Source organism: Calonectris borealis, chromosome 26 (genome assembly GCF_964195595.1).
Source record: "Calonectris borealis chromosome 26, bCalBor7.hap1.2, whole genome shotgun sequence".
NCBI classification, from domain to species: Eukaryota; Metazoa; Chordata; class Aves; order Procellariiformes; family Procellariidae; genus Calonectris; species Calonectris borealis.
Window position 1 is genome coordinate 7,941,731 of NC_134337.1, and position 17,654 is coordinate 7,959,384.

Sequence of the window (17,654 nt, forward strand, 5' to 3'; positions counted from 1 at the left end):
TCTCCTCTGAGACAGCAGGAGAGTCTGCCCATCAGTCATGAAACAAGATGTTTAAGTGTGTGTCCATCCCCTTCGCAATAAAGGGGGATCTCAAGGCTTTCACAGGCATCCTGTGGAGACAGGCAGGGGAACAGAAACGTTTCTAAAACCAGAGTGCATGGGGAGACTCGGCTGTGGCCATCCCAAACCCCAACCAAAACTGCCTCTTGCAGTTGAGGAGGTGAGAAGAGGCAGGGAAGGGGCATCCTGACACGGCGCAGCTTCCAAAGTCAGTGGGACCTGCTCAGCAGGAGCCTTGGGGTGCTGGAGCGGTGAGTGGAGACCCAGACTCTGCCACAGCCCCACTCACCTCTCCCCAAAACTGACCCAAAATACATGTCATCTGGCACACAGAAGTGCGATTCTAGGAAAGAAGTTCAACATTTGATGGGTAAATTGTAAAAAAAACAAGTTTATTTGAAAAAAAACAAACCTCAGCCTCTTACTCTGATCAACATTTACTAGAACTTGAGAGCCATTAACCTGCTCCACGTACGTTGAGATATTTTCCAGCACTAAAAAATAAAAAATAAATACGTACAAATTCTTTCCTCCCCCCTTCGTGTCCTAGATGTGAGTAGCTAGGCATCCCCCGCCTTAAGATCTCGGTTGAACAGAAGCAAGTAAAAGAGGTTTCTCTAAGAGATAAAAGAGCAAAAGCAGAAGGCCTGTCTCAGGGATGTACCATCTCCACCCGCCCCACTGCTCTGCCCAGGGTCAGGCACCCGCAAAACCCGTCCGGGTAGGATTGGTCAGCGCAGGGATGCTCTGGTGGAAACCCGCCCCGCGGGGGGACCGAGGCCGGCACCCTGACCTGGCACCGCCAGCCGAGCCCCCGCGTTCACACCCGTTTCACATCACCCAGGTCGGGCTGAGAAGAGGCAGTGCCAGGGCAGAGTCGGGGGGGACCCCAGCCCTCCCCTCGGAGGGCTCGGCTGCAGGGGCCGGGCGCACGGGGGCTGCCACAGCCCCGGAGCGGATGACGCTGCCCAACCTGAACTGCAGACATCCTTCTCCAACCTGAATATCCCATGAGAGCACAACTACAGAAGAGGGATTTTAAAGAACTACAGTAGCTAAAGTGTTTTCAAAACATACCTAAAGACCACCTACAGAGCCAGGAGGCACCCGGCACGGAAGCCAAAAACCACCCTGTCCCGTGCCTGCATCTCCCCCTCTGCGGAGGGCCTGCGGTAAGAAGCGTGTGAAGCAGTATTCATCCGGGGCCGGCCCTGAAGCCCATCGTGCTTCAACAAATCCAGTATCCTGGTTTTTATGGCTTTTTAACAAGACTCCCCAAAACACACACATACACACACACTCCCACCCCGAGCAGAATACAGAGCTAAAGCACGGTTTAGAGTTAAGGCTCGTCCAGATTCAGCTAGATATGAAGACTGTAAGGCACGTATTAGTACATTCATGTTACTGTTAAAAAGCCAGACTATAAAAAGCCCCCCTGCCCCCCGACACACGAGGATACTGCGTGTGTAGCCCTGTTACCTTTGTTGAACACAGATGGAAAGACAGTTCAGAGCCTGGTTAAAAATGAACACCTGGTTTAAACACTTCTCACGGCCGCCCAGCGCCAGCGGAGCACTGCCCCAGCCGCCGCGCCAGGGCGGCAGCGCTTCCCCGCCACTCCGGGATTGAGACCAGTCCCTCACATGTGGCTCTCCTCCTCTTTGACACCATCCTCCGCGCTCTTCTGAGGCGAGGGGGCCACGTCGTTGTTTGCCTCTTTCTGCTTCTCAGCCTCGTCGACGTTGGTCTCCTCCTCCTTCCCTTCGTTCCTCGCCTTCTCCTCCGCCTTCTGCTCCTTTGCCACCAGGCGGTAGTTGATGCCCATCCCGATGAAGAGGTAGATCCCAGAGACTATGAGGATGACCCCGCAGGCCCAGTACGTGTACTTGTAGTCACCGTACATGTCGTTGAGTTTCCCTGAGGGACAGAGAGGAGACAGCTTAGCAAGATACCCCCAGAACTGCTCCAGGTTGTGGAAATGTTGCCAAGAGCAGCCTAAGCCCATCACCCTCAGCTTCAGGCCTTTATTCCGCCGGCCCCTGCTCCCTCACCCTGCACCAGGGCTCAGCCCCCACTTCCTCGGCCATCCCTCAGATGCTGGGGCGGCCTCAGGGCCGGTGCTCGCCCCCCTCGCCCCTGCCCCAGTGCTGAGGGCTGCCCACAGCTCGGGGGACCCACCACCGCTCAGCGAGGCCGGGCAGGACGGGGAGAGCCCCCCGGGCACAGCAGACCTACCCAGCAGAGGGGGTCCCAGAAGCACGGGGCAGCACTCCACAATGGTCACGAGGCCGACGGCGCTGGAGAACCGCTGCGCTCCCACCAGGTCCATGAGGGTCTCAAACAGGACTGAGCTCAGCCAGCCGAAGGCAAAGCCAAAGAAGCCAGCATAAATGCAGAAGCCGGCATAGGTGGTGGACATGGGGGCCAAGAGGTGGCACACCCCGTTGTAAATCACAGAGATGGCAAAGAAGTACTGGACTCTGGGTCTGATCCACTTGGTGTTTGCCACCAGTCCCATGGAAGGTCTGGCCACCATGTCTACGAAGGCCAGGATGGAGAGCAGGAAGGCTGCAGACTCATTAGCAATTTTCTTGCTCTTCGCATAATTGCTGAGGAAGACCAAGGGAGTGAACAGCCCGAAGAACATGATCACGTTGCCCGACAAATAGAGCAGGAAGCCCCTGTGCGTGAACAGGGACAGGTCCAAGAACTTGTTGATCGTCTGGAAAAATGTGCTCTTCTGTTTCTTGGTCTTCCCACCGATGAGGTCTGTGCTGGTGTCACCGCCACCTTTTCTCACCATCTTCCCAGCTTCCTGCAGCACCTCCTTAGTGGCCTCTTTCTTCAGCTGATCCGGCTTGGGGCCTATGGGCCGCATCAGGGATCCGGCGACACAGCAGTTCAGCAAGAGACCACCAAGGATGAGGAAGCTGCCGCGCCAGCCAAATATGCCAAAGAAGAGTTGGTTCACGGGCGCCAGGGTGGAGAGGAACACGGGGCTGCCTGCCATCGCCAGCCCGTTAGCCAGGGGACGCTTCTTGAAGAAGTACTTGCCGATCATGGTTAAGGCTGGGTTCAAGTTAAACGCGAGTCCAAGGCCTGAAGGAGAGGAGAGACGAGGGGCTTAGAGCTCGACCACCCCCACAAGCCAGCAGCACCAGCAGAAGGGCTGCTGGGACGAGCGGGAGAGCGGGGTTTCAGTTCTGGGGGTTTCACACCTCCGTTTTGGCTGTATTAACTTCCCGATTGCGCATGCAGCACTCGGCCCCCGCTGCCGACTTGGGAGGAGGTGCCAGGGCAGCAGCGAAGGCGCTCACAGGAATTCGGGAGCTGGAAGGGGAGAACTGCCCCGGCTTGTGACAAACCTTACGTTGACTGGCGGGGCACAACCCTAACCCAGGGCAGGAACAACGGATGCTCTCTATTCTAGTACCAAATACTAGTCCCGTGTACAGTAACTAGTGCTGTCTCCCCACGTTATGTCACTGGGGCCATCTCTTATCAGATTATCTAACAGGAATCAGGATTTATGCAAATTCATCATAATCATTCCCTAATAATTACTGGGTTTGAGTTGCTCCTCTTGCTGCCTCAGGAGAGGACTTACCTCCGCTGCAGCCCCGTTAGGGCAGAGCCATCACTTACCTCCTACGACCCCAACGCAGAAGTAGAGCTCCTCCACCGTGTTGCAGAAAGAGGCTGCAATCAGCCCGCACCCGGAGAGGCAGCCACCAGCGATCATGATGGGCCGGCTGCCGTATTTGTTCACCAGGATGCTGCTGATGGGACCTAGGAAGTCGAAGGATGCCCAGAGATGAGTTACCGTTGCATGAGAGACAAGACAGATGCACGCAAGCACACAGGAGGTTTATTGCCACAGGCTTCCAGCTTTCGCACAGTGACACTTCACCCAGCGAGGGAATTGGGGTAAGGGGAAAGGACAGGAGGTTCAGAGACAGCTGGAGATAAGAGTGACATTTGGTTTAGAGCACACGCAGGATCCCAGCTGGATAAGTGAGCCTCCGGGCAGTGCCAGCACGCTGTGGCTTCTGCCAAGCGCCAGAGGCTGTTAATGGCTGCAGAAACCTGCGACTTCTCTGAGCAAGCTGCCTTCTGTGGGCTAAGCCAGGAGCTGCCGGGGCACCAGCCGCCCCCCAGGGACAGGGGTTTGGGACAGGGTGCAGCCACCAGCAACACAGTGCTCTGCTCTGGGCTGGGGGCTCTGCCCTGCCCACGGCCACCCGTCTGCCCACCGCGGGCTGGGGTCTCGGCAGCAGAGCAAGTGTACAGCAACTGCCCATCTCCAGTGAGAGGTTTCTGATGGAGACCAGACAAAGCTGTGAAGAAACAGCTTCGATGGGTGCAGGCGAAGCTCCCCGAGGGCTCGCAGGAGGAGCGGCACCGTGCCGCCCCAGGGAGAAGGGGTGCTTCTATTTTCACTGCTACCCCTATGGTAGGAAGAGCCCAATTGCTCTGCACACCCACCTTTTAAGTGCTTCATTATCAGGAGCTTTAATCCAAAGCAAACAGTGATTAGATACTGCAAAGCATGCTCTACAGATACTAGAAATGTATTTAAATAAACTGAATGAACATCCATTGAATATTAACAGACCTAGTTTTGCCATTAACAGATAGCAAGGTTGTCAACATGTTATTCATGGATCCTCAGAAGCTACTTGACCTTTTTGCCCAGTTTAAACAAAGCCTGGAGAAGGTTACAGAAGCCCTGCCGCCCCCAGCCCCGCGGCATCCCGCTCTCCGCAGCTGGCGTGGTGCCTCCTTGCCAGCCAGAGCAGCCCACGACAGCAGCTCTGACCTGATGCCACTGGCAGTTGGGAAGGGGCCATGGCCCTGGTCCTGTGAAAGGTGGCAGCAGCACCCGGGGGCTACCACATCACCCCAAGCCCCACACGCTTCCCACAGAGCACTCAGCACTTTGCAAAACCTGTACCTTGAACTCAGCAAACGTGATGCCCCTGGACAGAGTCTAAAGGCAGCAGCGGCCTTTCCTCCAGGAAATCCAGCCCAGAGCAGCAAGCTCCAAGGGCAGCTAGCAGGAAGCTGCCCAGTTGAGCAGCACCGTGAACCCTGGTGGCAATTCCCCCTTTTTTTTTTTAATTAGAAGAAAAAAAAGAAGACTTCACACCCACTCCTAGATTCACATGAAGCATTTCTGACCAAATGTTAGCCGATCTATTTTTATTATTCACCCTGTGAAAAAAGTGTAAGTAATGGAACCAGAGTCCTCCCCAATCCTAATATGGAGCTGAGAAAGGGGCACCTGACATCATTACATCCACATACCCTGATGGTGACTGCACGGGGCGGCTGCGTGGGGCTGCAGGACATGCTGCTCCACCACCTCCAGCCCTGCCGAGGACAGGAGCTACCCCAGCTCTGCAAGATACCATCAGCCCAGGACATTTTGCCACAGCATGAGCTACTTTCTTTCATGCTACCTCCAAGCAAGCATGCAGGAAGGTGCCCTGGGGATGGGGAGAATAGGACGCACGCTGTGACCGTTCCACCACAGTTCAGGCCCTGCAAAAGGTCTGGGGCTCAGGCTGCAGGAGCCCTGGAACGAGTGAGTGGGGCAGCAGCATGTTCCTGTGCTCCGGCAGCCGGGGGATGCACCTGGGCAGGTCCGGGGTACCTTCGGCATCCCTGCCACCAGCTTATGGGCAAGTGGTTCAAGATCAGCAAGCTGCTGGAATTTAATGGCAACAGTTCAAGGAGAGGGGGAGAGACCGTGTCAGGGTGGAGGGAGGGCGACAGGGGGACAACCCCAGGACTGGAGGAGGGAGCTCTCATCCCAGCTGCCAGGCAGCTCCAGGCAGTGCTGTCCTCGGGGCACCCAGAGGAACCAGCTCTGAGCTATTAGGAGAGGAGGAATGGCCCAGATTGAGTCTCATTAAGGCAGTTACACGGTTTACAAGCTTGTTATAACATTGGAGCAGGGAAATGTGCTGGTCGCTTCGCTAGCTGAGCGAGGACAAAGCAGAGCCTGTTCCCCCAAAGGAAAAGCCTCGTGCTTAGCCGGGCGCTGGCGTCAGCTCCTTTCGATGCACAAATGCAACGAGGACGCGGGCAGTTTGCCAGCTGGGAATGGCAGTGGTACAAGCTCCGATTTGCCTGAAGTGGACAAAACAGCAGCTCCCAATAAGAGTTTCTTTCAGCCGAGCAACCCAGTGCAAAGCTGCGTTTGCAGGCGGGTACGAGACACTGGCGAGGGCCAGGAGCACATCGCCCCGTGGGGAGCGCTCTGCCTGCTCCTCGTCAGTTAAAGACAAGCATAAAGCACACAGCTTGGGGATTAAGACTCCAAGAAGCAGTTTCTGAAGGATGGGGGAGGGGAGCTGCTTCAGTTTAAGTAGTTTTGCTTTATTCTGCTCATGTCTCTGTACTCCCAGTGCACACTGCCACCCTCAAACAACACAAGCTGCCTACGGCACTGCTCAGCACCAGTGAGGAAGAACAGGCAGCGCCAGGTTTCAGTGCACTCCAGAGCACAGCTGAGCTATCAGCGCTCTCCAGAAACTGGGGACAGATCCCTAGATACAGCCACTGTTTGCTGGATTAAAAAAAATAATAAAAGAAAAAAAAATCTATGTCTTATCTAAAAGAAAGAGACCCCGTGAGCGGGGCTCCTATGTGTGGCACAGCAGCTCCCCGGCCTTCGGACGGGTGCTGGAAGCAGACACAGCGTCCGCAGCACACTGTAACAAGGACAAGGGCAGAATTACACAAGTTGTAATTCCCCGGAAAGATCTTACTTACAGCTTTGCAGAGGAGGACAGATTAACCCGGTTTTTGCATTCTGGGTATTAAATAGAACTTTTTGAGCAACCTCCTTCAAGCAAACTCACTAAGGGAAGTTTTGCTCTCACATACGGAGAGAATTCTAACTTTTAGCAAAGTTTTGGTTGTTGTCACTAAAGCAAGGTGTGAATCAGACCCAGCAGGAGAGCTGCGTCCTGTACTGCAATGCATGAGCATGTGTACTGCAGCCTCCAGTCCACTTACCTCCTGCATACATAACAGCCAGCATGATGGAAGAGATCCATGAGACTTTGCTGCTGGATGCATTGAAGATGACCTCAATCTCTTTGAAGAACACAGTGATGGATTTGGGGAAGGCATAGGAAAACCCAATGGAGATGAAGGCTCCGATGACCACAGCCCATCCCCATCCTCCTTCAGGAGGAGTGTATCCCACAGGACCTCCGATGGCCGGTGGCATCTTGAACCAAGTTGGCGATGACTCAGTTGGGGTTCAAAGATCTGCAAAAGATAAATATTGCCTCAGCTAAAAGTAGACAGCTGCATCCCCGCTCCCTGGCATGCAACGGCACGGCTCAAGCCCTGCTCGCAAGGCTGGCACAGCACCAGCGCCGGGGACCACCTCCGGGAGAGCTGATCCGAGAGACGAGCACTCAGGGCTCGCCAGCACGCTGGCCTCATAAGGCCATCCCAAAACACATGCTCAGATTGCAGCTGGCCTTTAAGAGCCCTGGCCAGCAGGTATTTATAAGCAACAAATTCAAGACATGATACCCTGTCCTAAGCTGAAAAGGGCAGGCAGTGTCCTTGCCAGGAGCAGCCGGGGCACGGCGGTGAAGCAGGCAGGGATACCGGCAGCACGGGGCTGGACCTGCGGAGGGCTGAGCAGGGCAGCGGCCAGTCTGGTGGGGGCTGCCTGCCTGGGGCAGAGCTTCTCCAGGAGTGCCATTCCAGCACCGCCCCCGCGCACCGCCACCCCTCGGGAAGCCCCAGGCCACCCGGAGCAGGAGCAGCACACCCAGGTTATTAAATGCAGACACACCAGGGGAAGCACGAGCCAGGACACCTCCATTTCTGTGACGAAAGAGCAGACAGGCAGGTGTCACAGCACAGGCCAGCCCTGAAGATCACGGGCTGCAGCTAAACTTAGCCTGAGCGGTGACCGGGGAAGGCTCCCACGCTGCCAGCGCTGCCCAGGGCGGGGAGGTGGGTCCACCCCGAGCAGCCCCGGCTCCCCAGGGGCTTCGCCCCAGCAGGGCACCCCCGACCCAGCTGCGGCCAATCCCTCCTCCCCTACGGAAAAGGCCACAGCGGGTTTCACGAAAGCACCCAAGCATAAAAACAATTCACCTTAAAAGCTCAAAACCAGAAAGGATTAGAAAACAAAATAAATGGGGAAATGTCATCCAGGCTTGCTGAAGTGTGGAATCCCCTTAGAGAAGCCGAGCAGGGAGAGGCTGATTTGGAGCGATGTGAAGACCAGCAGGGTCGGGCTGCTCACGCCTTCCCCGTGCTGCAGCTGCTGCATGGCTGGATCACCCCGGAGCTGTGGTTACTCAAAAAATAAGGCTGCTTCAGGCAGCAGAGAGCAGCACAAGCCGTCCCAGGAAGGAAACGCAACCAGAGCAGCTGCTCGCAAACGTGGTTTACAATATGCAAAGCAACAGGAATCGCTATAGTCCCCAGAACTCCTGTGTGCCGCTGTGGATTTTAGAAGACGCTTTCTGACACCCCGTGGCCCTCCCCGGCCTTGCAGCCAGAGACCCCCCCCCGCCCATATAAAGCACCATCAGCCAAGCGGGGGACATGAGGCTCCTTTGCCAGAGCCCACCCCTCGCTCTGCAGTTCTCGGCTCTGCTGCTCAGTTTCCACTTGAAGAAAAAGCCACCTTCGAGCTGAAGAGCTTTCTCCAGAGCTCTCCCAGGTCACACCAGGCGCAGCAACAACTTCAAAGCAGCGTGCTGGCTCAGAGGCACAACCTCCTATTTATAGCACACATCCGTTCAGGCCCACGGCAATTACTATCTCATCCACAGCTGCTGACATGCCAGCATCTACCTGGCACGTCCCCTTGTGCCCTCAGCACACCACGCAGTACCGTGGGTGCCCGCCTTGTTTTCACTCACTCCGTGTCACTTCGGTGCACATCCAAGGCCGGGATGCAGCCAGCCCGGCTGCAGCGCAGCCGGCAGCCCCGAGCCACGGGGAGCCCCTGCTCCTACCTGGCACCGGAGGCACAGGCAAAGTTACCCGATACAGCACCGGGTTTGCCAGAGCCACCCGACACCCAGACGTGCTCAGGTGATGCCTTGGACCCACACAGGGCAAGAGGAAGCGAAGCACAGGAGGCCGGTTTCTGTAAGCCGCTAAGACTGGTTTAGCCCGACCCAGACACTGATTTTTCGCTGGCAGGGTATTTTCCTGCATCCCGGCCAGTGCGACACATGACCATCACGAGCAGATCCGAGCCACCCCACCGCTCCAACAAAGGAATCATTTACAAGACGCTGCCCCGGGCACGTCTGCGGCTGAACTATGCCCAGGAGCCAGAGGAGCTGATTTCCTCTCTCAGACCCTGGGGACCGCAACCGCGCTGAGCAGCCCGTTCGACAGCGGGCCGAGCCCACGCCGGCAGGGTCTGGCTGCAGGCAGCCCCCCGCGGTAGAGCCCGGAGCCAGCATATGCCACGGGCACCAGCCCGGCACCGGCAGTCGGGGAGGGAAGTGCCAGGCTCTGCAGAGGCTCACCACGTACCTTTGGCCTCTCGGTATGGGGAGCAGCCCACCCACCCGTCATGCTCCTTCTGAAAAGCTGGTATCAACATTGGGTTTTGCTTAACATTACCTCCCCACACGGGCTGCACACGGGAGTTTCCAGCCACATCTTGCTTTGAGTCATACTGAGCTTTCAACAGCATTCAGTGAACTTTAAAGCATCAGCTAACTACACTGATTTGTCTGAAACGTTTTTAAAAGATGAGACTACCAGGTGTTGGCAATAAAAACTACCAGCAAGGAATATAATCTACTTGTTAGCACTAATTAAAACTACTGGCAATAAAAGCTATCCAAAGCAAAAGCTGGGGGATGCTGATGAGATGTTGGGGATTTTTCCCTTTTGCTCCTGAGACACACACAGAGGTTTAATTCCTCCACCGCTCCCAAGTAGCTCGACTGCACCGAAATTCCTGCGGCTTGGTTCATCTATTTGTTCTTTCCCCGTGAGCCGCATTCCTCCTCCTGCGGGTGCTCAGGCAGCATCTCTCTATAAAATAAGAGACTTTTGGAGGGTTAGACATGACCTCTCTTGCATTGCTGAGGCACAGTGAAAAACCTTGAACTGAACAAGGTTTGAGACCATGAAACAAGATTCCCAAAGCCTGATGCCAGAGGGTTTACATGATGAGTTCTGCATGCCACAACATTTTTCCCTGACTCATTGAAAATCCTTATTAAGAAAGACCAGTTTTAGAAAGCTCTTCCCTCAACCGCATTAAGGCTTCTTGCTGATTTCCTCCTTGCCCCCACACAGAAGTAGTTTCAAACAAGAGAGGAAAAAAAAAGCACATGTAAAGCAGCCAGTTCAATTGGAAAGCTTCCCTCCTCTTTGCAAAAAGGAAGAAAAAAAAAACACCCAGAACATAGTTATGACATTTACAGCTCTGTTTTGGAAGAACTGCAACGTGTAAGACGTGTTTGGAAATCAAATTCACAGCTGCCAGGCAGCCAGCTACAGTTTGCCCTATTAGGAAATAAAATAACCATATTTGCAGTAATTAAGACTGATGAGACCAAGTAATGACTGCAAGTATCGCATCTGCTCCCCGTAAACGTCTTGACTAATCCACAGGAATGGGTAGCCTACAGCAACCCTCCTCTGTGCAGCAATGGCGAGAGCACGAATTGAGGCTACTTAGGCAATGAGGACTGTATCGTCTCAAAACAAATCCCACAGAAGACTAAAACCCTTTCCATCTCCTAGGTCCTACACACAAACACTGTTAGCTCTTCTCCGGAGGGGCCTGGAACAGGAAGATTTCAAGACTTTTAGTTACATAATGTGGCAAATTGCTGCGCTTTTAAAAGCCCCAGATTGGCAGGACTCCAGAGCAGAAAGACAGAGGCTCACATTTATAAAGCACTGCAAATGCCACGAAATATTTCTGGGGCAAACCCTTTATCAAAGTGTCCTCACACCGCTTCTTTTCAGGGTCAGAGGAAGAGGGACGTCCTCCGCCCACGCAGGGGGCCGTGCCCGGGCACCAGAGACCTCTGCCTCCCCTCGCACATCTCTCCAGCTCAAGGTTTTCCTACTCTGGGCATGCGCTCACCTGGCATTTGCTGCCATGTGAGCTTGCAAAACCTTTCCCACGGAGCAGGGCACTGGGACCCGCTGGCAGAGCTGAGGCTGGAGAAGGGCAGGCTTCCCTGCTCAGCTGCAGGCAGGCAGCAGAGCCCCAGCCTCTGCTCCCGCAGCCCAGCGCTGCCCCGGAGCCCGCGCAGGCTGGCAGGGCTGCCCTGTGCCGCTGCAGGCACCCAGCACGCTCCTCCTCAGCAGGCGTGAAGTCCATGGTGGCTCATTCCAGCACTGCTGCAGGCAGGCTGCCTCCGCTCCCGGCCATCTGCTCCTCCTGCGCTCTCCCAGCTCCAGAAATGGACACGGCAGTGCCTGGAGCGGGATCTCAGCTGCACCAAGATCCCCAGGGATGACCCTGCTGTAAGATGGCCATGTGGGCTCCTCGTGCCTTTGTCAGCTGGACCCAGACTTCGGCCAGCGAACGCCGACACTGAGACGCCCAGGCCAGGCAGGACAGGCACAAAGCTGCCCCTCGCTGGCAGCACCAGATCCCGCTCCTCAAGGGGGCTCCTGCCTCGAGCCCCCAGCAGAGGGGAGGGATGCAGGAGAGGGACGCTGTTCCCCAGGAGCCTGGCGAGCGCCCGTTCCCACCAGCCCCGTCCCGAAGCATTATCCGAACAAGAGTCTTAAACACACGTGCCCCTCCCCACTCCAGCCTCCCAAACTCAGTTCACAGCAACAGGCTCTTTCAGTGCTCAACACGCGGTGGGACAGCACAGGGCCATGAACACCTCTGTGGGACACTTGTCCGCATGGGGAGCCAGCAGACCCCGAGCATCCCTTCTGGTCCCTGAAACTAAACTGAGATCTCATACTTACTGCTGGGGAAGTGGAGATGCTGGCAATCGTGAGCTGTTTACAGCCAGTAATGCTTTATAGCTTCAAATTTGGCCTTTTTCTGGCCAGAAGCAAGATGAAATAGAGATTGTTATGAGCTAATGAGACACCACTTTCACCAGTTTTAAGCGGGTTTATAGCATTAAGCATGGAGCTGTAATTCCAGCGAGCACCCATAGCTGGGGTTTAACCTGGCGGCACATGGCCTACGTGACTCCCCAACGCTTGCAAGGGCTCTGCACCAAGACAATAGTCGATTGAGGTCCTGCTCAGCCGCAGCGTTTGCTCGCAGGGTGAGGCGAGGTCAGCAGCACGGGCAGGGTTTGCTCAAGGCCGGCGGCCCGCACGGGCGAGCTCAAGGTTTTTGCCAGAAGCCGCCCGGCCCGCTCAGCGCCTCTCCCCACCGGGGACGGCCAGCGCACCCTCAGACGTGCCCCGGTCTGCCAGCCCAGTGAGCTAACCTGGGCACGCAGACAGGCAGACGCCACGGGGCACGGCGGCCGCGCTGGCAGAGGCAGCATTGGCAGCTGCCCTCCTCCCGCTCCCAGCTGCGCCCCGCCGCCGGCGCGAGCCCCAGCCTGCAGAGGCACGGAGCGGCCCACTCACCCCGCCAGCGGCCGGCGCTCCCCGGGCAGGGCCAGAGGCCTTCCCTGGACACCCACCACAGCTCTCTCTGTCAGACGGAGCCCCCCAGCCACCCAAGGACGGCTCCCAGCACAGCAGCCGGGTGCATGGGCTGTGAAAGGTGCGACCCACCTCGCGAAGCAGGACATTGGGAGGGTTTATCAGGAACTTTGCGGGGGAACAACCAAACAGAAGGACGGGCAGCTATTTCTGTCTACCAGACAGATACCAGACAAGCTCCCATCCCAGGCTGCCGTGCCCGGTTATTAGCACCAGTGATGTTCAGCCTGTCTGAGCAAGGACCGCGTCTTACCGGTACGAGAAAGTGTGAAGTCAAGCTTAAGCAAGCTCTCAACAAGACCAAGGCAGAAAGCCTGGCTTATTTCTATACGAGAGCCTGGCCATGGCTCTCCCGGAGCCCTCTGACCCAAAACCCTGCAGGCAGACCCAGAGGGGTTTGCAGGCAGGTTACAAGAACGTTATATGAAGCAGCTCTTATGGGTGTCCTCTGGGCTCACATCAGCTTCAACCCCAGGCGCAGCACCCGGAGCCCCCCCTCTAACCAGCCCCACAAGAGGACGGCTCATCCCCAGGCAGTTGGAGCTGGCAGCTGCCCACCCTGTGCTCACGGTTCATCTCGCTGCCGACGCTTCACTGCGGGGAGCTGCAGGGCTGCGGAAAGGCTCAGCTTTGCTGGAGAGTTTCACGGGCAGGTTTGAAGGGACTCATCCAAAAGGCACAAGCTTAAGAAGTGCAGCCCTTACAGTACAAGGTACCATCCATCCAGCTCAGAGGTACTGGGGACAGAGCAAAGGCACTGCTGGTGATACAGCCCCAGACTCCACTCATGCCCCCGTCCCTAGGGGAAGGGCTTCCCGCAGCAGAGGCTGTCAGCCCCCCGCAAGCCAGCCGAGCCCCCAGTCTCAGGAGGGGGGCTCTCAGCGCCTGTGCAGGGTTTCACAGTCCCACCCCGAGCACACGCTGTGCTCTGCCAGGGAGCAGAGCCGATCCTCTCTGCACCAGCAGTGCTGGGGAACGCTCCCGGGACATCCCATGCCCGCCAGGAAATCCTCAGAATGAGAAAAATGTGGTACCGAATAGCATCGGCATTCTTTCATTAGACACCCGCACCGCCAGCCAGGGACGCGGTCACTCTGGCTTTCACAGCAGAGCAGGGTAGCAGGAGGCTGCAAAACCCCAGAAAGTCACAGCCATCTCAGTCAAAACGTAACTGCCGCTCTCTTCCCTAAGAGCAAGAGTCTGAGCTGTCTTTGCTCCCAGGCACCGCCATATTACTTCGTTAAAGCCCTCAAATCAGGGCCGAGGCAGTACAGGGATGGAGATGGGAGACTCATCAACGACGCAGCAGCACTCAGGTGACTGCGGTTTCAGGAATCAACTACAGCCCCACATGAATTTTCTTTGGCTACAGTACAACTACACTGCAGCAGCTTTAAGGGCACATTTGAAAGTGAGTCATACAGACACCACTGGTGAGAGGCTCCCACTTTCTTAAAGTCACTGTTATAGGCCGATTCCACAGAAGGAAATAGGAAAAGCCATAAAAGTGCAACAATGAGATTAGCACTATAGTGCTTAATGGGATGCAACTCACCTCCCTTAGCCTACGTGCAGCTTTTCAACTCCTCATAAAGGACATATAAAATAATAGCGTGCAAGTCACTGGGTATTTTCCACCTCAGCTGCCAGATAAATCAGGCCAATTGTGTGAGATAAGAGGCAACAGAAAGCATATGCAACCATTCACAACTCTTTCAAGAGCCAGCTCCTGGAAGGGGAGGATGCTTCACACCTTCCCTGCGGGCCAGGAGGGGCACAGGCACCCCTGTGACTTTGGGGCAGGGAGGTTTGCAGTACTCTAGCAAAACACTTGTTTGTAATTAAGAGATCCATCACCCCAGTGATTAGTCTAAGGTTGAGAAAGCCCCTTCTCACAAAGCCACCGGAACAGGAGCTCTGGGGGTTTCTCTATGTCTGGAACCTGAACCTGCCCCCCCACCACAGCACACACCAGCTATTCCGTGCACTGGCCCATTTCTCAGCCCTGCTCCTTTCCTTCTAGACACAGCCAAAAAAAACTCAGAGCAAAGACACCCAGGAGAATCAGCCAGCACTAAATTACCTCACTTAGCATGAAAATAGGATGCTTGTGCACCACAAAAAGGTTTAAGGCTCACAGAAAAGCACAAAAACGGTATCATCAGATTTCAGGTTTCTTGTGATGCAACTAAAATAACGCATCTTTTTTTCTCAGAAGAAACTTAAAGGCCAAGAACATCAGTAACCCTCGTGCAAAGTGCCCGACCTCACAGGGCGGGGTGAGAGCCCGGCGGAAGGGGCTGTGCAGCACTCGGGAAATTTGCTGTCCCAGGGAAGGACACAAATCCCACCTCGCCCACTGCAGCTACAGGTTATCCACCGTTTCCTTGTGATCCTCCAGTTCACGCTCATTCCCTTTCCTCAAGCCAACTTCCAACCCCGCAAGCACTGCTCACCCTTTCGCGACGCGTTTGCACACCCCTTGCCCGCGGGACCCCGGCCCGAGCCGGGACACCTACGCTGGGTGAAGCGCCCCGGCAGCACGTCTGCTGGGGTCCACTCATCCTCCACAGGAGCCCGGCTGCCGCCCGGCCCCGCTTGGCTCTCCAAGCACCTCACCCTGGCGCTAGCAAACACTTGCCACAGGCCACCGGGCCTCGCACAGAGCGGTCCCGGGACCCCAAGGCCGCAGGGCAGGGAAGCGCCCTACAGGAGCCGTCAGCTCCAGGAGCGTTTCAAAACGGCACCTCGTTGCCGAGAGCGAGACCGCACCGGCTCCAACAGCCCCAGCTTCCCGCTGCCCATCACCGCAAGACCTCGCCGGCTGGGTGACAGCCTACCTACACCCCCGAGGGCAGGGGTACACCTCGGCACACCCGCGCCGCTGCCGGGGACCTCGGTGCGTGCAGCCTCCCCCCGGAGCAACGCAAAAACACGCACTAAAAGGTGCCTCTCCTGCGGTCGAGCACGGTCCTACGGGCTCCTCCGGTGCAGCCTCCCCCCTGCAAACGCCCACCCCGGCAGCAGATCACCACACTGGCAGGACTTCAGCGACTCATCCACCCAAGTGACTTCAAGCGCCCGAGGGCCAGCTCCCGAGCGCCTGCTAAGAGGAAACACGCGAGGGCCAGTGCGAGCATTCGCGTGGGGAGCGGCATCGCGATGTTGTCCCCGAGCAGCCGCAGAGGGCTCCAGCAGCGCCCCGCACCAACACTGCCAGGCGGGGAAGCGGACAGCCCCCTCCCACCCCGGCATCGCGGACCCACCCTCGCTCGCAGGACACGCTTCCCACGCGGCTCCCGGAGACCTCGGCTGGAGCAGCCGCCCCGGAGCTCCCCTTATCGGGTGCCAGAGACTCGGTTTAATCGCCTCTTCCCCCTGCGCCCCACCGCTATCGGGCTCCCTCAAGACGGTGCGGATGCGCCCTCCCGCGCGGCCCCTAAAAACAAGCCAGCCAAGCCTCCGGCAGACAGAGCGGCCAAGAGCAGCCGGGCCAGCCGTGCCCCGGCCCCGCGGGCCCCCTCCAGCCGCGCTGGGGGCCAGAGTCGCCGGGCAACGGCCCCGGCGGCGGGCCGAGGAGCCCAGCGGGGCAAGGCACCCCCAGCCCTGAAGGCAGCTGGGACGCCCGAGGCCTCCAGCCGCTCCCCGCCCTCCCGCTGCCCCCCGGGGCCCGGGGCCCGCGCCCCGCCGAGGGAGGCCGCCGGGACACGGGCGGGCGGCGCTACCCGCGGCGGGACCGGCCCCGGGGCGCTGCTGCCGGCGGCCCAGGCGGCGGAGAGGGGACCTGAGCGCCCAGTGACTTCTCACGCAAACGGGGTCGCCCCGGCCAGAGCGCGCGTGGGACGCTCACCCACGTGGCCGTCTCAGAGGAGCAACAAAACACGGCCCCCCCCGCGCACCCCCGGGCTGCGGGCGCCGGCGGGCCCGGAGCGGCGACACCGGCACGTGGCCCGGCCAGACCCGCCGCCCGCCCCGGCAGCAGGGAACTCCGCGGCCCGCCGAGCCCGGCGGCGGCGCCGGCTGCACCCACGCGCGACCGGCCGCAGGTGCGGAGCCGAGACCCGCCGCCAGCACGGCCCCGCCGCAGCCCCGCGTGCCCGGGACCCCCATGCCGGGCCGGGAGCGGCGGCCCCGGGCTGCGCGGAGCCACAGGGCGCCGGAGCGCCTGGAGCTCCCGGAGCCGGGGGCCGCGGCCCGGCTCGACCCCGCGCCCCCGCCCGCCCGCCCGCCCTCCACGTCCCGTCCCGTCCCGTCCCGCCGCCCGCCACGTGGGCCGCCGCGGTGCCGGGCCCTACCTGCGCGCGCCGCCGCCGGCCGAGTGCCGCCGCCCCCGCCCCCGCCGCTATAAGGGCGGAGGGGCCGCGGAGGGCGGAGAGCGGGTCGGGCCGCCGCCGAGCGCCGCCCCCCGCCGCGCCACGTGCGCGCCGCCCCGCGCCGCAACGGCAGCCCCCGCGGGCCCCCTCCCGCCGCCGCGGGCCCCCGTGCGCCCCGGCACGTACCGCCCTGCGCCGGCCCGCACCGCCTCGCCGGGCCAGCGGGGGGAAAGCGCGGCGGCGGGCGGCAGCGCAGCGCGCCCCGCGGCCGCCGCCGCCCCAGCCGCTCCGGCCGCCGCGGGCCCCGGTCGCCGCGTGTCCCGCGCGTGTCCACGGGCCCTCGGTGGCGGCGGGGAGCGGGGCTTCGGGCGGTTCCGCCGGCCGCGGGCGGGAGGCCGGGCTGGATGCAGCCAGGCCCTCGCACGGCGCAGCACCAGCGCGGGGACTTTTCGTAACTTGTCCCGCAAGAGTGACTCTGAGCGGGCGCTCCACCCGTGGGTGGCCGTGGGCGAGGAAGAGGGTGTCCCGCCTGCGCCCTGCCCTCCAGCCGGGCCGGGGATCCCTCCTCACGCTGCCGGGCCCTGCCGCGTCCCTGCTCCGGGGGGTCCTCGCCCTGCT

General features: G+C 58.8%; 1 protein-coding gene across 1 annotated transcript; it reads right to left on the bottom strand.

The window, feature by feature from the left end:
• Positions 1-431: 431 nt before the first annotated feature.
• Positions 432-17,121, bottom strand: SLC16A1 (solute carrier family 16 member 1). The gene is made up of 5 exons (XM_075174354.1): positions 17,019-17,121; positions 7,090-7,347; positions 3,709-3,852; positions 2,299-3,162; positions 432-1,980 (listed from the first exon to the last, which is right to left on the bottom strand). The coding sequence occupies exons 2-5, from the start codon at positions 7,304-7,306 to the stop codon at positions 1,703-1,705; spliced, it is 1,503 nt and encodes a 500-aa protein (XP_075030455.1). The 5' UTR covers positions 7,307-7,347; positions 17,019-17,121; the 3' UTR covers positions 432-1,702.
• Between the last annotated feature and the right edge of the window lie 533 nt (positions 17,122-17,654).